The sequence below is a fragment of the Triticum aestivum genome, chromosome 2D (assembly GCF_018294505.1).
Source record: "Triticum aestivum cultivar Chinese Spring chromosome 2D, IWGSC CS RefSeq v2.1, whole genome shotgun sequence".
NCBI classification, from domain to species: Eukaryota; Viridiplantae; Streptophyta; class Magnoliopsida; order Poales; family Poaceae; genus Triticum; species Triticum aestivum.
Genome location: NC_057799.1, coordinates 112,357,339 through 112,374,566, shown reverse-complemented (window position 1 = coordinate 112,374,566; position 17,228 = coordinate 112,357,339). Strand labels below are relative to the sequence as shown.

General features: G+C 45.9%; 4 protein-coding genes across 8 annotated transcripts; 2 read left to right on the top strand and 2 right to left on the bottom strand.

Moving 5' to 3' along the window:
* The first annotated feature begins 588 nt into the window (after positions 1 to 588).
* LOC123052005 (uncharacterized) lies at positions 589 to 1,482 on the top strand. The gene is made up of 2 exons (XM_044475023.1): positions 589 to 990; positions 1,093 to 1,482. Exons 1-2 carry the CDS (start codon positions 725 to 727, stop codon positions 1,289 to 1,291), a joined length of 465 nt encoding a protein of 154 aa, XP_044330958.1. The 5' UTR covers positions 589 to 724; the 3' UTR covers positions 1,292 to 1,482.
* Positions 1,483 to 1,554: 72 nt separating this feature from the next.
* Positions 1,555 to 5,238, bottom strand: LOC123052004 (uncharacterized). Its single transcript, XM_044475022.1, has 3 exons — positions 5,075 to 5,238; positions 4,015 to 4,478; positions 1,555 to 2,121 (listed from the first exon to the last, which is right to left on the bottom strand). Exons 2-3 carry the CDS (start codon positions 4,387 to 4,389, stop codon positions 1,858 to 1,860), a joined length of 639 nt encoding a protein of 212 aa, XP_044330957.1. The 5' UTR covers positions 4,390 to 4,478; positions 5,075 to 5,238; the 3' UTR covers positions 1,555 to 1,857.
* A 1,509-nt stretch (positions 5,239 to 6,747) lies between these two features.
* Positions 6,748 to 10,980, top strand: LOC123052003 (uncharacterized). Of its 2 annotated transcripts, none has more exons than XM_044475020.1 (5): positions 6,748 to 6,910; positions 8,530 to 8,840; positions 8,963 to 9,035; positions 9,148 to 9,747; positions 10,581 to 10,980. In XM_044475020.1, the coding sequence occupies exons 2-4, from the start codon at positions 8,652 to 8,654 to the stop codon at positions 9,744 to 9,746; spliced, it is 861 nt and encodes a 286-aa protein (XP_044330955.1). In that variant the 5' UTR covers positions 6,748 to 6,910; positions 8,530 to 8,651; the 3' UTR covers position 9,747; positions 10,581 to 10,980. The 2 variants fall into 2 exon arrangements, with proteins under 2 accessions (XP_044330955.1, XP_044330956.1); XM_044475021.1 differs by having other exon boundaries at positions 10,537 to 10,980.
* A 412-nt stretch (positions 10,981 to 11,392) lies between these two features.
* LOC123052002 (transcription factor MYB88) lies at positions 11,393 to 16,952 on the bottom strand. Of its 4 annotated transcripts, none has more exons than XM_044475017.1 (13): positions 16,625 to 16,951; positions 16,163 to 16,209; positions 16,027 to 16,083; positions 15,840 to 15,912; positions 15,211 to 15,266; positions 14,140 to 14,319; positions 13,866 to 14,059; positions 13,638 to 13,777; positions 13,413 to 13,555; positions 13,204 to 13,331; positions 12,960 to 13,118; positions 12,067 to 12,881; positions 11,393 to 11,958 (listed from the first exon to the last, which is right to left on the bottom strand). In XM_044475017.1, exons 1-13 carry the CDS (start codon positions 16,724 to 16,726, stop codon positions 11,854 to 11,856), a joined length of 2,199 nt encoding a protein of 732 aa, XP_044330952.1. In that variant the 5' UTR covers positions 16,727 to 16,951; the 3' UTR covers positions 11,393 to 11,853. The 4 variants fall into 4 exon arrangements, with proteins under 4 accessions (XP_044330952.1, XP_044330953.1, XP_044330951.1 ...); XM_044475018.1 differs by having other exon boundaries at positions 12,960 to 13,112; XM_044475016.1 differs by having other exon boundaries at positions 12,067 to 13,112; positions 16,625 to 16,952.
* Between the last annotated feature and the right edge of the window lie 276 nt (positions 16,953 to 17,228).

The following is a 17,228-nucleotide window of genomic DNA, read 5'->3' as shown; positions in this document are numbered from 1 at the left end:
TGGATCCGAATCCTTCACCTCTAGATCCCTCGACCCCGAGCTGATCCCACGCGGCCCCGAGGAGGAGATGGTCGTCCGGCTTGCGCTCCGCCGCTCCCGGGAGGAGGCCCGTGCGAGGCAGCGGGCGGACTCCTTGTGTCGGAAATCCATTATCTATTTGATGTCCACAAGCACCGTTCGGTTTTCGGGCTCCGACGAGGAAGAGTAGGACATGGGAGACGGCGTTTGAGTCTCGTGAGCCGGCTCGTGTCCCATGCCTTACTCTACCTTGCCGGCGACCGGACCAACACTCTAGGAAGCGCAGCCGGCCGCCGGACATGGACATGGCAAAACTGGGCGAGCTCTGCTTAAATTAAGTTTCACGTTTCATGTAATAATATGAATTTAAGATTTTTAATTTAAGGTGTCCGATTATAAAAAAAGGCTGATGTACTAACGTTTTGACATCTGACATGACATGGTACGGCCCGGTTCATTTGTTTACCAAAGCAGCTGCGTGTAAGTGCCGCGACACGTGTCCCCGAAGTCGGCAACCTCGCTCGGCGACCTGTCCTCTCCAACCGCCGCACGTACGTGTTGCCTCACGTGTCCGCCCCAGCGATCAAAACTCCCACCCAACACCACCACGTACGGTCCGACCGTCCGAGCCAATCCAGGAGCGCCGCCGAGCCCTCCTTCCTCCCGATCGTTTCTCCCCACCACCACCACCAGCCGCAAAAAGAAAATGTGCGGAAAGGGCCAGAACAACGGGCTCGCGTCGCCGGCGGGGACAAGCAGCACGGCGACCGCCATCGTCGTCCTCGCGTCGCTGCTCCTCGCGGCCTCGGTCGCCGCTTTCTTTCTGTCGCCGTCGCCGTCGCCGGCAGCGGACGAGAAGCCCCCTGAGCCTGTGGAGCTCGCCATCGGCGTCGCCGGGCACGAGGGCTGGCTGGACGCGCTCCGGGCGTGGGCGAAGCTGGCGTGCCTCAAGCTCCGCCCGCTCGAGCCAAGGTACACATCGTGTTCTCTTCTTTCTCCGTACACGGGTCCAAGAACGCGTGTCCTCATCTCATGGCGTGTTGGTTACTTGTTTTTGCGTGGCGGCTGATGAAGGTGTGATCTGAGGAGCTCGGGGTCGATGAAGAAGGCGGCCAGGCAGAGCCTGGCGATGGGCAAGGAGGCCGTGGAGCACACGGCGGTGTCGGCCGCGAGGGCCGCCGAGGAGACCATCGGGAGGACCACCGAGAAGGTGAGGAGGAAGGTCTCGGCGTCGCCGTCGCCGTCCGCGCCACGCGCCGATGGAGACCTGTGATCTGCATGCAGGTCGACGCAAGCGCCAAAATTTTGCGAGCTGTATCCCTCCCTCCCACTTATGTACCTGTAGCTTTCTACTAGTTTGAGAAGAAAAGTTGGTGTACTCGTTGTAACGTGCTGTAACATGTGTATGCGTATCCTGCGATTCTGTCTTTGAGACGTCAAGGAAATGCATTTTGGTTGCAAATAGTTGCATTGACAGCGCTCTGAAGCCATGTCAGAGCCCAGGTGTTGATAAGTAACAGAAATAGCAGTTCCATCAATGGAAAACCCTCCTGCAGCACAATGGCATTTGTTGCAGCTCCTTGCAAAAGAGTTTTGACTTAACAAATGGCAAGCAAATGGGTCAGCTGCCGGATACTCGACCCCAATAGCATGATTGTCTCACCTAGAGTGGAGAGAGATTCTCCACTATGAAACTAGGAAACAGTCTTCTTCCTTCCGAAGTAACATAACATCTGATCTCAAAAGCCTATGGTATGGACACAGGAGGGGTACACGGAATATACAGGGCAATGCAATCCATTTCATCCATGTCGGGGAGGACCGGCATCGCCGCGTCGCTCATTCCGGGCAGATTTCCCTGAAGATGGGCAGCCTGCGTCGGCCGCTGCGCCCGTAGAGGGCCTCGGCTATCAGGTCTTCTTCCTCCTCTGTTGGCTGTGCTGCTGCAGACGTCGCCTGTGCTGAAGGTGTCGTCGAACCAGGTTTCGGTGTCGACAGAAGGTCCGGCCTGTTTCCTAGGATGACGGCGCCATCTGGTGATCGGAAGTTGGAAAATGTCTGCTTGAGTTCCGGGAAACCTGGTGCGCCAGTGAGCCCGCCAGCCTATGCAACATGAACCCACACAAACGAGATGTTACTGCATATAGTACACTGTAGATTTTGATGGTAAAGGACTGTCAGTCTGTCACAAAGGGCAATATATTTGGATAGTCACCAAACTAGCTTAAGAGAATGATTCTACTAAACCAGCTTATGGTTGTGTTGGTTTACAGGGAAGCTGCATGAACGTGCTAACAATTTCAGCTAAAGGATGAAGAGAAGAATAGCAGGTAATGAGTTAATGGAGACAATATACAGCATTGGGTGCTTAGATAGAGGAGAATCGATTACTCGCATACCCCTCATGCTGCAAAAAGATAAAATTGACTCTGCGTATATGAATGTGTTTAGATCCTGACACTGGAGATACTGCTGTTGAGCTAGAAAGAAATATTCCAATCTAAAAATTGCAACTGTACCAGAAACACAATTATCCACTTATCTGAAGCTTAACGATGGAACAAGATCCAAAACCAGGCACATAGGTTGTGTTCAAGGTAAAGGCATGTAAAATTTGTTCTAAAGCTTGATAAAGGAACTGGATCTAAAACAATGTCGATATGCTGCAGTCTGGTGGACCAACTTGATTTCAACAACATTTAAGGGCTAATTAATTTATGTTTATCTGAAACATGAGAAATTGTTTCTTCTTTGGCTAGCAAGAGTGGCTAGCTAAGGAAATGAGAAAAACTATTTGGCAATGTACCAGATCAATATAGTAACAATTTCTCTCTATTCTAGATAGAAGAGCAAACAAAAAGTCCATGATCTAACGAGTCATGCCTATCTGGTCAATCAGAAATTATCCTTTCCTAGCAACAAGAAAGAGCTAGGGAACAAGCAATTCTGCACTGAAGCTACAAGTAACTGAACTACTGAAGCAGAACTTGAACTAGCTTGCAATATGACAAAGTAAAGAACTAAGTAGAATTTGCAATAGGTAGTAACTAGTAGCTCAAATGTATTATCAAATATCACGACATCAAATTAATAAAGACCACAACTGAACTGCCGCAGTAAACTAATGGACTGTACTATGGCAAGAGTCTACATACAGTCTGATAAGTTGCGTTAGGACATAGGAACATAGATGACAGTATCCCCAAATGAAAATTGGATGGCTTGCTTTAAATTTCTTTCCTGTTTTGTACATTCTCACACAACCTTTACTGTCAGAACTAAGTCATGCACTCATATTGCGAGTTCATAGGATTTGCAGTAGGTAGTAACTTAGTAGATCATATGCATTATCGCATATCATGGCATTATAAATTAATAAAGACCACAACATAAACTGCCATATAGTAAAGTAATGGACTGGACTATAACCATAGTCCACAGATAGTCTGATATGTGGCGTTAGAACATCAGGAAACATAGATGACACCATCCCAAATGAAAAATGGATGGTTTGGTGTAATTTGTTTCCTGTTTTGTACATCCTCAGACAACCTTCAGTGTCAGAAATAAGTCGTGCGCTCATATTGCGAGCATACGAAGTATGACAGTCTGACACAATAGCTAATTAGGCTGTGTGCATCTTGGGATGCAGAGGCCCGGGGAGTTTTCCCTTATCTAAAAGAAGAAACTATAACTAATTGAGTAAATATATGGAAACATTTCCCCCTAACAACACAATCAAGAGTCCTGCATTGCAATGCATCACCACACCCGTGGTCTTTCTCTCTGTGATTAACCAGATGAAGTATTGAAATCATGTAACCATGGCATTATAGAGATCAAGAGCATTGAGATATGCACAATATTAACCAAGCTAGTAGAACCAAGGGCTAAAGGCATTGACCACTACTCCAGGCATCAGTTCAATACTTCATCGGACAGCAATGCAAGACCACAGTGACACTGAGAGTTAGATCTGGAGAGCAGCTTAATCACCTGACGTTTCGGCGCATAGAGGTAGGCCGCCTCATGGTCCGCCACCGCGTACATCGGCCGCGGCCGCGCCTGCTGCGGCGGCGGCGGCGACTGCGGCGAGTAGAGGAGGCGGCGGCTGTCCAGCTCCGCGTTGGCGGAGAAACAGGTGCGGCGGAGGCGGAGGAGCGACGCGTCGAACCCGAGCTCCAGCCCGCCCGACGAATACGAGGAAGGGGAGATGCCCCCCTGGCCGGCGGCGGCGACGGCGTCGAAGGCCGGCGTGAGGTACGCCCTGAGCGACGAGGACGAGAGGCGGCGCTGCCGGCGCCGCGACGCCGTCTCGCCCATCCACTGGCCGCCGGGCGAGGCGGCGGCGCAGTCGAAGTCGAAGTCCATCGCTCGCTCGCTCGCACGCGCAGAGCACCGGCCGGGAGCCGCGGCGAGATTTGGGGGGAGGCGGCGACAGTTCCGGGGAAAACAAAAAACTGAAATTTAAAACCGAAACTGAAATTAGGGCTCCCACCGAGGCCAGAGAAAAGGGAATGAGAAAAAGAATCGCCTTAAATTTCTCGGGAAGCCTGCGGCCAAGCGGGCGGCGGTTGCGAGCTCGTGATTAGCCGTGCGCGCACGAGGGAGGAATCCGATGATGAAATTCAAAATCGCAGAAGAAAAAAAAGAATAAATTCGAAAAAACAAAAATAAAATGCGGCAGAAATCGACAAGGAATGGCATCTACAGTAGTACTAGTTTATTGAGCGGAATAGGAGTGATCTCCAAAATCTACAGCGGCGCCGGACGAACAGGCGGGTCAGGATCTAGAAAAATACTACGAGGAGGCGACGCAGAACAAGTTGAGAAGTCGATCGAATCTCCTGCGGGCTCTGTGCCGATCTCCCCTGTCGATCCCGGGAGAAAATCCCAAAAAGAAACCTCGAGAAAAGAAGCTTGATTGGACGGCGAGTGCTGTGAGTTACTGGCGCCCAAAAGGATCCCGAAAACCCGGCTGAAAATCAGCCCCGAAACGCACGGCGAAGTTCAAAAGCTTGCTAGGCTATGATGAGAAGTTCAGCAGCAGGTTCACCTTGTGGCCGTGGGGTGGAGCCTTCTAGAAACCCTCGTCCCCGTCGCGCTCGCCCGCGAAGCCGGTCACGCTCCTCCCATTGGTGCTCGGGCGGACGGGCGGGAAGCGAAGACGAACTGGGGAGGATACGAACCGAAGGAGGAGAGGGGGCGGCCGCCGGGCCAGGTCAAGTACACGTGGCCTACCATGATGCTTCTCCTAGGATTCCATTTGTTTGGGCTTGGCAGTATGTGTGGCAGTTTGATGCCTCTGGGTGGGCTTGGGCTGGTTTGACCTTCACTTATGTTTGTTTGACCCTCTGACTCTCCTTTTTCCGAAAAAACAAAAATCACTTCTTCTTTTTTTGAGGTTAACAAAAATCACTTTTTTCTTAATTTGCCTCAAACAAACAAACCAAATCTGATTCCTGTATAATTCCCGTGTATATTTTTTCTTCTCTCTTTTAAAAAATTTGTATTAATTATTCAACAAAGGTATCGCTACAATCTTCCGTGATCAGTCTAGACACGTAGGTCGGCACTGAAACACACATAACATCCCCACGAATTATTCTCATGTTAACCTTCACAACTTTAACATGACATGCGAACTCAGCATCGCTCAGATGGTTAGATTTTTTGTTTTGGAATTTATTCAAATCTTCCGGCAATGTTCGTTCAGTGGCAAGAGAATGTTTTTGTCGATTTTTTTTTCCGAATAAAGAGCTTTATAGAGATGTAATTAAGCCATAGACATCAACGCCTTGACTCACTCGCTCTTTTGACACAAAGATGCGCAACAACATTCGCATCCCTCCCCATAGAACTCGAATGAAAACGCTCAACATTTGCAGACAACTCCTTAATATCATGAAGAATACTCGCCACTTCAGTTCTCCTGTGGTTGTCTCCTTCCCATAGCTGTACTAATCGTTGTTCATAAGTCTATGTGCACATTTTGAATTGCTCGTCCCGCAGCCATTTGCACTCCATCCCGAACTGCTAGAGCTTTCATGATCAATGCTTTAACTGCCCTAACTCTCATACCACACAGCCAGTGGCAGAGCTATGAGAAAATCAAATGGGGGCCAAGGAGAAAATACACATGTTTGAGGGGGGGCAAATGAATGCAATCTTCTTAATCTATGCCTTTCTTTTTTATTTTCCTTCTCTAAATATCCAAGGACTGCCCCCCTCATCAGTGCATGTAGCTCCGCCACTGCACACAGCATGAGCACGAAGAGGTACCTTGTTTTGTCTCTCCAGACTAGTCGGAGGCATCGAAATTGATTTTGGTTCAAAGGTTCCCACCTAAATCCCGTCGGCTATTAAAGCTTCCGTGGCAATGAATATGATGTTCATAGGGGTCAGTGTATGAGCGTTTGCATTTGTAGTTCTGTACTGTGCTAAAGAAAACTTTAACATGACACTCCACCGGGATTAACCTCTTGAAATCTTGCACAATCATACCAAAAAGAATCAAGTTCCAGTTTATAAAAAAAAAACACTCCTACGGGCTCTGAAACAGTGAGGCCTCGTTTGTTTCGCGTGGATCGGAGGGGTTTTCAGAGGATAAACCCCGCGAGGCCCAGAATCCCCGCAAATACCCATTGGCCCATTTGGTAGGCGCGGTTTGGACGGCCCAATCCCCTCGATTCCCTTTCGATCCACCTGTTCCCACGCGGTTCAGAATCATCGAGGCCCCCCTCGAGGATTTGGCTGCTCGACTCGAGACGCAGCCGCCGACGCTGTGCCGCCTCCTCCCCAAGGCGCCGCGCCGCCTCCCCCCCAAGTCGCCGCGCCACCCGACGCCTCGACGCCGGTGATCTCCTCCGGCATACTGGACTTCTCACCGGTGGTTAGTCATCGCAGCCCCTCCCCCCTCCTCTCCATGGCTGCCACCTCCCGCACGCCCTCCGTCCGCCTCGTCCTCACCGGCGAGCACGCCAAGAACGACGTCTCCTACCCCAGCTCCACATGGACCCTAACCCTACCCAGCTAGCTTGCCAAGAACGTCTGCCTCTTCTAGCTCCTCTTCTACCCTAACCCTAGCCATCCAGATTGCCATAAATTTGAGTGCTGAGGATAAATTGGTAGATTGTAAACCACCTAGCCGTCGAAACTTAGCAGTTTGTTTGTTGTCAAGGACGAAGTAAAGTTGTATGAACCAGTCATAGTCATTCTAGTTTGTTGGTTGATTAGATGTTACACCATCAGATATGTTCTTCAGTTAATTGTACTGCTTTTGTTTAATTTGTCTTTCTTAACACCTCGAGTGATGCCTCTCTTTTATCTTCTGAAACATTCTTTTTGTTGTTTCAGCTGAAAGTTCTGGTACAACTGTGACATTTGTGATAATAGACGAGTGGGTTGTAACAGTAGCATCAGTTGGTGATTCGCGCTGCATACTAGAGGCAGTGTAGTGTAGATTGTTAATTAGTGATGGTGATGGTGATGGTATGATGTTAGGCTGCTAGCTCCTCTTCTGTTTTTGCATGCACTGTTTCAGTTCATAGAGGCCGTCTGTGCTCCTCTGATGTTAGGCTGCTAGCTCCAAGGGAGTAGTGACAGTTGGCGAAGTATTTTCCCAACATACTTATATAAATAGAATCTGAGAGGGGCAATGATCATCAGCATTTATATGTTATCATTTCAGCAATGGCCTAACAGAAGCAGAGGAAAAACAGAGCAACAAATGCTCTCCTTTTTTCCACTGAAGACTGCCAGCTCCTCTCTTCTGGGGTCCAGTTACTAAAACCTGAAGCTGGTTGGGTAGACACTAGTCACTACATGAAGTGATTATGGCTGCAACAATGCAGTCCACGACCACTTCAACTGTCTATACAACAAGAAGTTTACTCTAGCAGTTTTGGCTTTGTATAAACATGTAGGTCCTCAATACTGAGAAAAAGGTTAAATGTAATCCTACATGAGACTACAGGCCTCTATTTAATTTGAGCATATTTGGATTGGAGACGAAGATTTACAACGATTTACATGAGATTATAGGACATACAATGATTTACTAGTTTGTATCAGTTTTTTCATTTATTTTTCTCCTATATTTTTTGATTAGCCTAATGGCTGATGCTTTCCGTTTGAGGCACAACTTGACTCAAAACGGAATAATGCAGTAGTATATTATCTTTGTATGTCATATTATCTCCTCCAAATACTATGGCATTATATAGAGACTGTGAGTTCATGTTTATATATGCCCAATGAATCTGAACGAATAACCTTCGCTCGTCCTTCAGTTCTGTGTATCCATATGTTCTGCTTTGTCTTTGTTTTTCCTGTTTCCAATCTTTACTTTCAGACTCTTGCAATTGTTGGTAAACAATTCTTATCATGTTGTTGGAATTTTTCACTAGTCCTCCTAAAGTTTATCACTATTTGTTTTCAAATTGAATGATAGTAACTCCTCTTATCATGTTGAGCATTAAGTTTGAACAATGTAAATTTTTGTTGGTGTAGTTAAAAAGCCAAGAGCTCAATGGAACCCAGCTTTGGAAAAGGGTTTGGTAGAGATACTTCAGGAGCACAACACTTCGTACCATAGGGGACAGAATGGTTGGTCAACTGAAGCGTGGAATAGGATGGCAGATTTATTTCATGAAAGATATGGACACACTAATTTTACAAAGCTACAGATTCAAGAAAAACAGAAAGACTTGAAAGCTCAATACAGACTTCTTAAGGATGCCCGCAAACAGAGCGGTGTCAGCTGGAACTATCATACACACATGATAGATGCTGACGCATATCTTTGGCAAAACTTGATGAGTGTAAGTTCTAGTGTAGTGCATTTTGTCTTTGCAAAACTTGATGACTTGTATTCCATGCTTTTGTAATCAATCTTATTTTTGAGCAGTCTAAGTTTGATAAATCATTTCTTTTATATATACAGCCGTGGCCAGAAATAGCTAAGTTCCAGAATAAGCCCTTTCCCCTCTACGATAAGCTTGGTGATCTGTATGATGGTGAGTTACTGAGTTGAATGGATTTTCATTTCCTCTCTTTTTGTTGACCTTTATAATGAATTTTCATTTCATTGCTGTGTGGCCTTTAATGATAACTTGGGTGTTTGTGCAGGACATATAGCAGAAGGTAACTTCAATTTCACATCAACTGAGGTTACAGAAGTGAGTGATGGTGATCTCGAAGTTGAAAGAGAGAAGACTGCCTTCTCTTTTGACCTGAATCAATACGGTGATGATTTACACATGTATGATGATCCAAGAGATGCCGCCCCAAGTGATGGTCCAAGTGATGCTGCCCCAAGTGATGGTCCCAGAGATGCTGCCCCAAGTGATGGTTCAAGAGATGCTACACAAAGAGGTGGTGTTGCTACTTCAAATAACAAGCATGTGAAGGAATCAAAGAAGGGTAAGAAGCGTGATGATCCTATGGTGGAAGTGATGTCACAATATGTGGAGGTCAAACGGAAGCAAGTGGAGGAGGAGTCTGCTCTATTGGCCGGGGCAAAAAATGCCCAAGAATTCTCCATCAGCAAGTGCATTGTTGTTTTGCACAAGATGGAAAGTATCCACCGCGATGAAAGAGCCACTGCCTACAAAGTGTTCAAAAGTGTTGAGAACCGTGAGATCTTTCTTAATTCTGCCGCTGAAGATGAAGAAAGTGCTGCAGTGTTTCTTCGGAGCGAAATGGCAGAGTTGACTCAACGTATCTAAGGTAACAATCTTCTGCATCCCCTTCTTCTTTGTGCTACCTGTAAAGAACTCAAGATTTAGAGCATGCTGCTGTTATGGGGGGATCAAGATTCAGAGCTGTGTGACAATTCATAGCTACTTTTAATTGTTGTTGGCTGGCTCGTCGTCGAGTACTTATTAGATTGTGCTAGTAGTTACATGATGGAGTCAAGTCAAGTGGCGCTGCGTTTTGAACCATTTGTTTTTACCATGGAAATCGTTAGGTTTGTTAGTTCATCTTGGTTTGGTCTGTTATGCAACCTTTGCTTTGAATTGTGAATGCGGTCATATGCAAATCACTGCAGCCAACGACACTGAACTTGTTTGGCAATAAAGAAACAACGATGATGTTTCTAGCAAGTTTCCTTGTTTATCTATAATAGTACTAGAAATCGTCTGTTCATCCATCCAGCCACTAGAAATCGTCTGATTATAAATACAGAGATCTTGTGGTATCTCACCAGCCACCAGGTGACCTGACTGGTCCATCCATCTTCGGCCCATCAAGTTGCATCTTGCGTGTCACATCAGATTCTTCTTGCTTTTGTGTTTATTACTATTTGATTTAATCTAAAAGTAGTTCTGTACCTCTTGATGTAGCTCTAACAAGGCCATGAAATAATTCATACTATTTCTTCATTGTAATTTTCCCTTTGCAAACAGTCTACAGCCTCTGAAGTTGAACAAATCTTGCCTTTGTTCTCTTTTTAATTTTGTATTTTGTGCTCTTAATATTCCTTGAAATATACCTGATCATTGTTGTTTATGCAAGGAAAAGTCTCTTTGTTTGCTGAGACGAATTTTGGTATCCTCCAGGTCCTACTGAACCAGATTGAGAAGTGGAACAAGCAGAGGGAGAAGGAGACGTTTGCAAGGTCCCTCGAAATCGTCTGTTTGAGAGTCTCCTCGGTTGCTTTTGTGTCTGCGCTACTGCTGACTTGTAGTTGGAATTTATGCTCCTGTCATGTACTCTCTTCCAACAATCGTTGCGGAACATCAAGTGATGCTTTTCTCTATGTTGCATAAATAGATCAGCATGCTTATGTATTCTCAGCATGCTTGAATGTACGCATGTCTTGCCTGGGACTTGTGAATGCCGAGAACCTATGAGACATTTTTGGTTCTAAGTCATGCTGATGTGAGAGAATATGCTGCTGTTATGTGTATGTGATGATATATTGATTCCAAGTCAATAGAATTATGTTGTTCATGTGAAGAACTGTTGCAAGATTAGATTTTTAACTGTTTTACACTATTTTAATTTAATATGGCAATCCCTTCCTATCAAACGTTGTTTTGCACATAGGGGGATTTGAAGGATGTGTGCTAGAGGGGGATTTGAGGTTTCAAGGGGATTGGGTGGAAGAGGGGGATTCACCAAATCCCCTGGAATCCTCTCCCCCAAAACCTCCACAATCCCTTTCTGTCAAACAAGGCCTGAGGATTTTCACTTATGAATTTTCTGTGAAATCCAAGGCACTCCAAATGGCCCTGAGAGACGAATCCCAGGACATATAGCCAACAGTGCAGAACAGCATCAAGTCTCGCAACTCATGAAAGATGAGTATGTAAAATGGACAAGAAACTGGTCATTGATGGTATTATTAAGCATTATTAAGTATCCAACCTGACAAAGAAATATATTGTTTCATTCAACGACATATGTTCAACAACAAGAAAGTCGTCACATCACACCACAAACCAAGCCAATATATTCCGCGCCGGATACAAGTTACAAAGGGTTAATTACACAAAGAATACCTTATTCTATATTTTGAATACAAGCTGTAACTCTCAGGGTACATCACCCCCCTTTTTTCCAAATTTTGTATGCTACTACAACACCGCCAATGCGATATGTACAACCAACGACAACAAACCAAGCTATTGAGACCTCATACAAACAGCTGGACTATGACACGAGCTAGGCACACTTTGATGCAAATAGGAGTAGGGAGAACTACCCTAGTTAAAATTAGATCTAGGGGAGCCAAGGTATACATGCTGAGGAGCATGGCGGGCTTGGAGCTGGATACGGCGAGAACCGAAAAATGCAAAATGTATTTGCATCGAACATATATATACCCCTTCAAAGGCTATTAAGAAGAGCCCTTTTGCAAGAAGGCTGCTGAGAAGTTTCTGGCTTCGATCCAGGTGAGGCCAACTCAAGCACAGACAGCAAAAAATTTCTCTCCTGAAAAGTTCAGCAAATACATGTGTAAAAACCAAGTGTTTGATTCAGGTATGTTATTGTGTGTGAAATAAGACTAACAATGACAGGCTACATAAGTCAATAGCTTACACTGGCAGTAATTTTTGGAGTTGGCACGTTATCTGTGAATGGATGGAAAGTTGGAACTGTGTGAGCAGGAGAGGTGAATTCCATGCATGGCTGGGTGCTGCTATCTTCGGGAACGTCGCTGCAGTTCTCTGAAGTTCCTTTCTTCGCAACTGCTTTACCTTTGATAGCAGTGTGAGCAGGGGAAGTAAATTTAGCACATTGAAGCCTGCTATCTTGGGCAACCTCACTGAAATTCTCTGATATTTCTGCATCTGCGTTAGCTTGCAAATCTGCACGAGCAGGAGAGGTGTATTCTGTACACTGAAGACTGTCATCTTTGGCAGCCTCACTCAAGTTTGCTGATGCTGGTATTTCATAATCTGTTTTAGCTCGCAGAAGTGTATGAGCAGGAGACATGGGTTCCATACATTGAGGCAGGCTACCTTCGGCAGCCTCACCCAAATTTATGGATGCTGGTGTTTCTGCATCTGCTTTAGCATGTAAAACTATATGAGCAGGAGACATGTATTCCATAAACTGAGACCAGCTACCTTCTGCAGCCTCATTCGAGTTTGCGGATGCTGGTATTTCAGAATCTGTTTTAGCTCGCAGAAGTGTATGAGCAGGAGACATATGTTCCATACACTGAGGCAGGCTGCCTTCAGCAGCCTCACTCAACTTTACAGATGCGGGTGTTTCTGCATCTCCTTCAGCATGCAAAACTGTATGAGCAGGAGACGTGTATTCCATAAACTGAGACCAGCTACCTTCAGCAGCCTCACTCAAGTCTACGGACACTGGTATTTCTGCATCTGCTTTAGCCTGCTGAGCTTGAACTGTATGAGCAGGAGAACTGTTAGCATGCAAAACTGTACGAGCGGGAGATGTGTATTCCATAATCTGAGACCAGCTACCTTCGGCAGACTCACTCAAGTCTACAGACGCTGGTATTTCTGCATCTGCTTTAGCTTGCTGAGCTTGAGCTGCATGAGTAGGAGAACTGTATTCCATGAAATGAAGCCCCATATCTTCGGCAGCCTCACCCAAGTTTATATGAGCTAGAATTTCTGCAACTGATTTAGCTTCAAATTTCAATTAATCTTCTTCGATGTGGATGGAAAGGCATGTAACTAAATTCAGATTAAGAGCATAGGTTACCTGGGCAAGGTTCCATAGTACTAGATAGTGTGTTTCCACAAAGGCTACTTTCGTCTGCGATTTGATCTACTGGGCAATTATCCATTATTTGATCAGGAGCCATTTGTGATGTTGCTCCGTTCTGCTCTCTGTTCATCAGAATGGTGGTGGATCAATAGCTGAGGCCATAGAATAGTAACCAAAAGGATGAGATATTATTCATTATATACCTGGACTTCTGTTCATCTTCTTCTTCATTCTCATAGGGATCAACAATTAAATCGTCGAGATCGTCTAGGAGTGAAGCTGTTCCAGACATACTGCTCTCTGACATGTCATTATCATCTTTCTTAACCAAATGATTCTGTAGTTTCTGAAAGGTAAAGCATAAAACAGTTATTTTAAAATGTAAAACTACAAATGTACTTCAGACCATCAAATTGGCGATGCCATACCTGCCAGGCTTCATCCATGCTTTGGCTTGTATTTTCAGTATTTACTTTTGTTGCTAGGGAAGAAAGCAAGTCAGCTTGCTGAAGTAAAGTAGCAAGTTTTGGATCATTCCTTTTCAAAAAATTACCCTCATGCTTCACACCTGAAATTATGCACATGGAGCAGGTTCAAACATTGACACAACACATGAATCAAGTTTAAACATTCAGAATCTGGGATAATAGGCTCACAGCTCTGTTCTTCGCCATGTAATTGCTTTGTTGAGGTTTTAGTGACAAGACTCTGGGTTTTTACAATATTCACACTCTGATTGTCTGGACAAATGCTAGCAAGGGGTTGCCGAGAATCCTGTTGTATGCTCTTTTGCTGTCCAAATGACTTCATATTTGGTGCTAAGTTCTCCTTGAAATCAGGTTTGCAAGAGCTGGTTGCAGAAAGAACAAGTTAAAGTGTGTAAGTTCATTCACATAATTAACCAACAGCTTCTGCTGGTACTGTGTGTACCTCATGTTCTTAATAGGTGGTGAGGAGCCAGGTGCAGCACATGTGACGCCACCAGACCGTGTCAGTACCCTCTTTGCACTTGCATTGGAGCATACTGTGCCATTTTCCTCGAATAGTTCATCATCCTTGGCCCGCCTTTTGCATAACGTAGAAAATCGATTCTTCACTGCATTATCAGTTCTGTAGTAGGCAAACCAAACATTCACATGTCAGATATCTTGTTTCACATACTCCCTCCCGGTCGGTAAGGTCTGCGTGTATCCCTAGATCGCCAATTCGACAAACGTAATATCACAAAAGGTATACTGTTCTATGTTTTTAAGGCGGTAAAGCGTCATAAGGCGGAGGAGGGCCGCTCTGACGCCTAAGCGCCAAGGCGAGGCGGTAAGGCGAGGCAAGGCGACGCCTTAAACATTGCAGGAAAAGAGTTATCGATAGGTCTGCACATATTAATACTAGAAAAAGAGCAATGGCTGAGAGATGGGCCACTACTTATGCACCTCCCAGTGGCCCAAAAGCCCATCTAGTGGCCATATACACCCCCGTGACCTAATTCCACTATCTCCTTCCCTTCTTTCCCACCACGGCGCCACACCCTTCTGGTCCTCCCTCCTCCAGTCCCCCCTCCTCTTCATGGCCCCACCCTTCTCCCTCACAGCAGCAAGCCCCAGGAGCAGCCACAACTAGGGCAGCCAGGAGCCTCCAGTCCTCCCTCCTCTTCATGGTGCCAGGAGACAGCGGGGCCGTCATCTCCAAGCCCCAGGAGCAGCCACAACTAGGGCAGCCACAGCCGTACACTTCATATCTGTCTAAGGCAGGGTAGACGCCTTGCCATCCTGGGGCGCCTTGACGCTTAGGCGACGACTAGGCGACGCCTTAAAAACATAGATACTGTTAGAAAATTCTTTCGAATATGACTTCAATGGTATACTCTTTGTGTCATATAACTCATATTTCATTGATAAAATGGATGATCTAGGGATACGCGCAGGCCTTATAAACCGGTAGAGAGGGAGTATCTAATATCCTTTTCACCTTACAGCAAACAGCAACCAAATGCAAGAAACTCACCTGCCTGAGACAACCTTTGCTATTTCAGTCCATTTGTTACCAAGAAGCTTTTGAGCCTGCATGACAAGTCCAAGATTATCATTTGGTGTTGCAGGAGTTCTACAGCAATAACTGATAGTTATGAAGACACCAGCACAATGTACATCAGGTGGTTTGTAATTTCTTTTTGCAACATTGCAAATGTATCATAACACAAATTGCAGTCTAATCAAAGGAATGATAATGGTATTATGAGACTTTAAGCAATGCATGGTCCCTTCACGCAGTTTCTCATCTATAAAAGAACATAACAATCATACGTCCTACAGTTCATAAAACAAATCCATCATTTTCCCAAAGGAACGCAATCAAGGATAGGATCCAATCTGCACACAAGTTAAGCTACAAGGTGATAATTATTTGTCCTTTCTAGCCCATGTCCTGAACTCGATTTCTATCTCCAACCCCTTTCTTCATGTCATATGAGGTTGAGGACCATGGCACGAAGCATACTGTCCTACTCCCAGAGATGAAATTTGGCCCTTAAAAAATAACTATTTGATGCAGCAGTGCTTAATTTCAAGCAGACTCACTGCCTGCGCCTAGCCGCCTATAGTAATTAAAATGCTAGAAACACACCAAGTTCTCACCTCACATAAAAGCATATCCTCTTCACGAGACCACCCGCCTTTCTTGCACTCTGTATTCAAATAATTGTACCATCTGCAGCGACAATCAAGCCAAAAAAGGGTATAAACAATAGAACTGAACAAATGCTATAACACCAGAAATTTTACAACAAAAGATCCCCGTTTATCGGAAGAGGGAGGTACACACCTCCTCCTGCACTGTCTGGCAGTCTTATCCTTGAATTGTGTGGCTATGACTGTCCAACTACAAAAGAAAACGCCGTGGTTAATTTGAGAAAGCTTGCTGCAAGTGAGGACAGGTAACAAACAGGAGTTGTCCATACTTGTCAGTTCCATGGTGCGCAATCTGAGCACGAAGCACGTCATCCTCCTACAGGGAAGAAGTTGGAAGCATCAGAAAGCAATTTAACCATCGAATCGAATCGCAGAGGCACTCCATGGATAAACTCGAAGGCAATCTAAGAGTATTCAGAAAAATAAAGTACTACTAACATGTTGGAAGGAACAATTTGTCACGGTTAGCATGGGGAAAAGGGGAATTAGGGTATGAAGTCCGAGAATCAACAATATAATTGTGACAGCAAGCGGATTATACCCCAAACACGCCCAAAATCGCCTCTCTTTTTTCGCCAAATCAAAAAGGGGAACAGACAATTGCTACAGAAGCGAAGTCCAAATCGAAGGCAAGCCAGCGGAAATCCCAAAATCCAGTAGGGAAGCACAAACAAACGCAGAGGAAATTCCGCAACCGCGAGACGCGCAAATAAAACACAACCGGTACGCACCTCGGCGCTCCAACTGACGATGTGGCGGTCCTTCTTGGCCGCCGACGACGCGGCGGCGGCGTCGGCGGCGGAGGAGGAGGTCAGATCGGGGCCGGTCGCCATGGGCCCAGATCCCGCATGTTCCGCGCACGGGGCCGGCAGGGCGGAGGGCTGGGCCGGACCGGCTAGGGTTTGGAGTTTGGGCGCGAGGGTGGGAATTTTCGAACTGGAGGGCTGGGGAAGAAGACAGCGAGGAAGACCGACCGGAAGAGTGGGGTGGGCGGTGGTGTGGGTGAGTACAGTAGGAAGAGGGTGAGGGAATTTCCTCTCTCGGGAGTGGAGTGGAGTGGAGGGTTTTTTTTAAAGATGAGGGGCCATGGCGTGAAAGGGAAGTGTTGTTTGGGAGACGACGCCCCCCCCCCCCCCCCCCCGCCTACACCCCTACTGCGTGACAGCGTGTGAGTGTGGAAAACTTTGTCCCACGTGCAGAGATTGCAAAGGGTACAAGAGAACCAATGCAGTAGATCTCATCGTCCCGGTAGTAGTGGTTACTATTATCACATTGCATTGCATTGCTATTGGTAGAGTAGGCTCAAGTATTGATTTGAAGACCACTGAATTTTAT

Bases quoted from the DNA above. Each gene is read 5' to 3' on its own strand.
- LOC123052003 (XM_044475020.1), top strand. From the start codon at position 8,652: ATGGCAGATTTATTTCATGAAAGATATGGACACACTAATTTTACAAAG. The intron at 8,841-8,962 runs GTAAGTTCTAGT...TTATATATACAG, and splicing joins TTTGGCAAAACTTGATGAGT to CCGTGGCCAGAAATAGCTAA. The intron at 9,036-9,147 runs GTGAGTTACTGA...GTGTTTGTGCAG, and splicing joins GCTTGGTGATCTGTATGATG to GACATATAGCAGAAGGTAAC.
- LOC123052005 (XM_044475023.1), top strand. From the start codon at position 725: ATGTGCGGAAAGGGCCAGAACAACGGGCTCGCGTCGCCGGCGGGGACA. The intron at 991-1,092 runs GTACACATCGTG...CGGCTGATGAAG, and splicing joins CTCCGCCCGCTCGAGCCAAG to GTGTGATCTGAGGAGCTCGG.
- LOC123052002 (XM_044475015.1), bottom strand. From the start codon at position 16,726: ATGGCGACCGGCCCCGATCTGACCTCCTCCTCCGCCGCCGACGCCGCC. The intron at 16,084-16,162 runs GTATGGACAACT...TTTCTTTTGTAG, and splicing joins GCGCACCATGGAACTGACAA to TTGGACAGTCATAGCCACAC. The intron at 13,332-13,412 runs GTATATAATGAA...TCTGATGAACAG, and splicing joins GAAGATGAACAGAAGTCCAG to AGAGCAGAACGGAGCAACAT.
- LOC123052004 (XM_044475022.1), bottom strand. From the start codon at position 4,389: ATGGACTTCGACTTCGACTGCGCCGCCGCCTCGCCCGGCGGCCAGTGG. The intron at 2,122-4,014 runs GTGATTAAGCTG...CATGTTGCATAG, and splicing joins TCTATGCGCCGAAACGTCAG to GCTGGCGGGCTCACTGGCGC.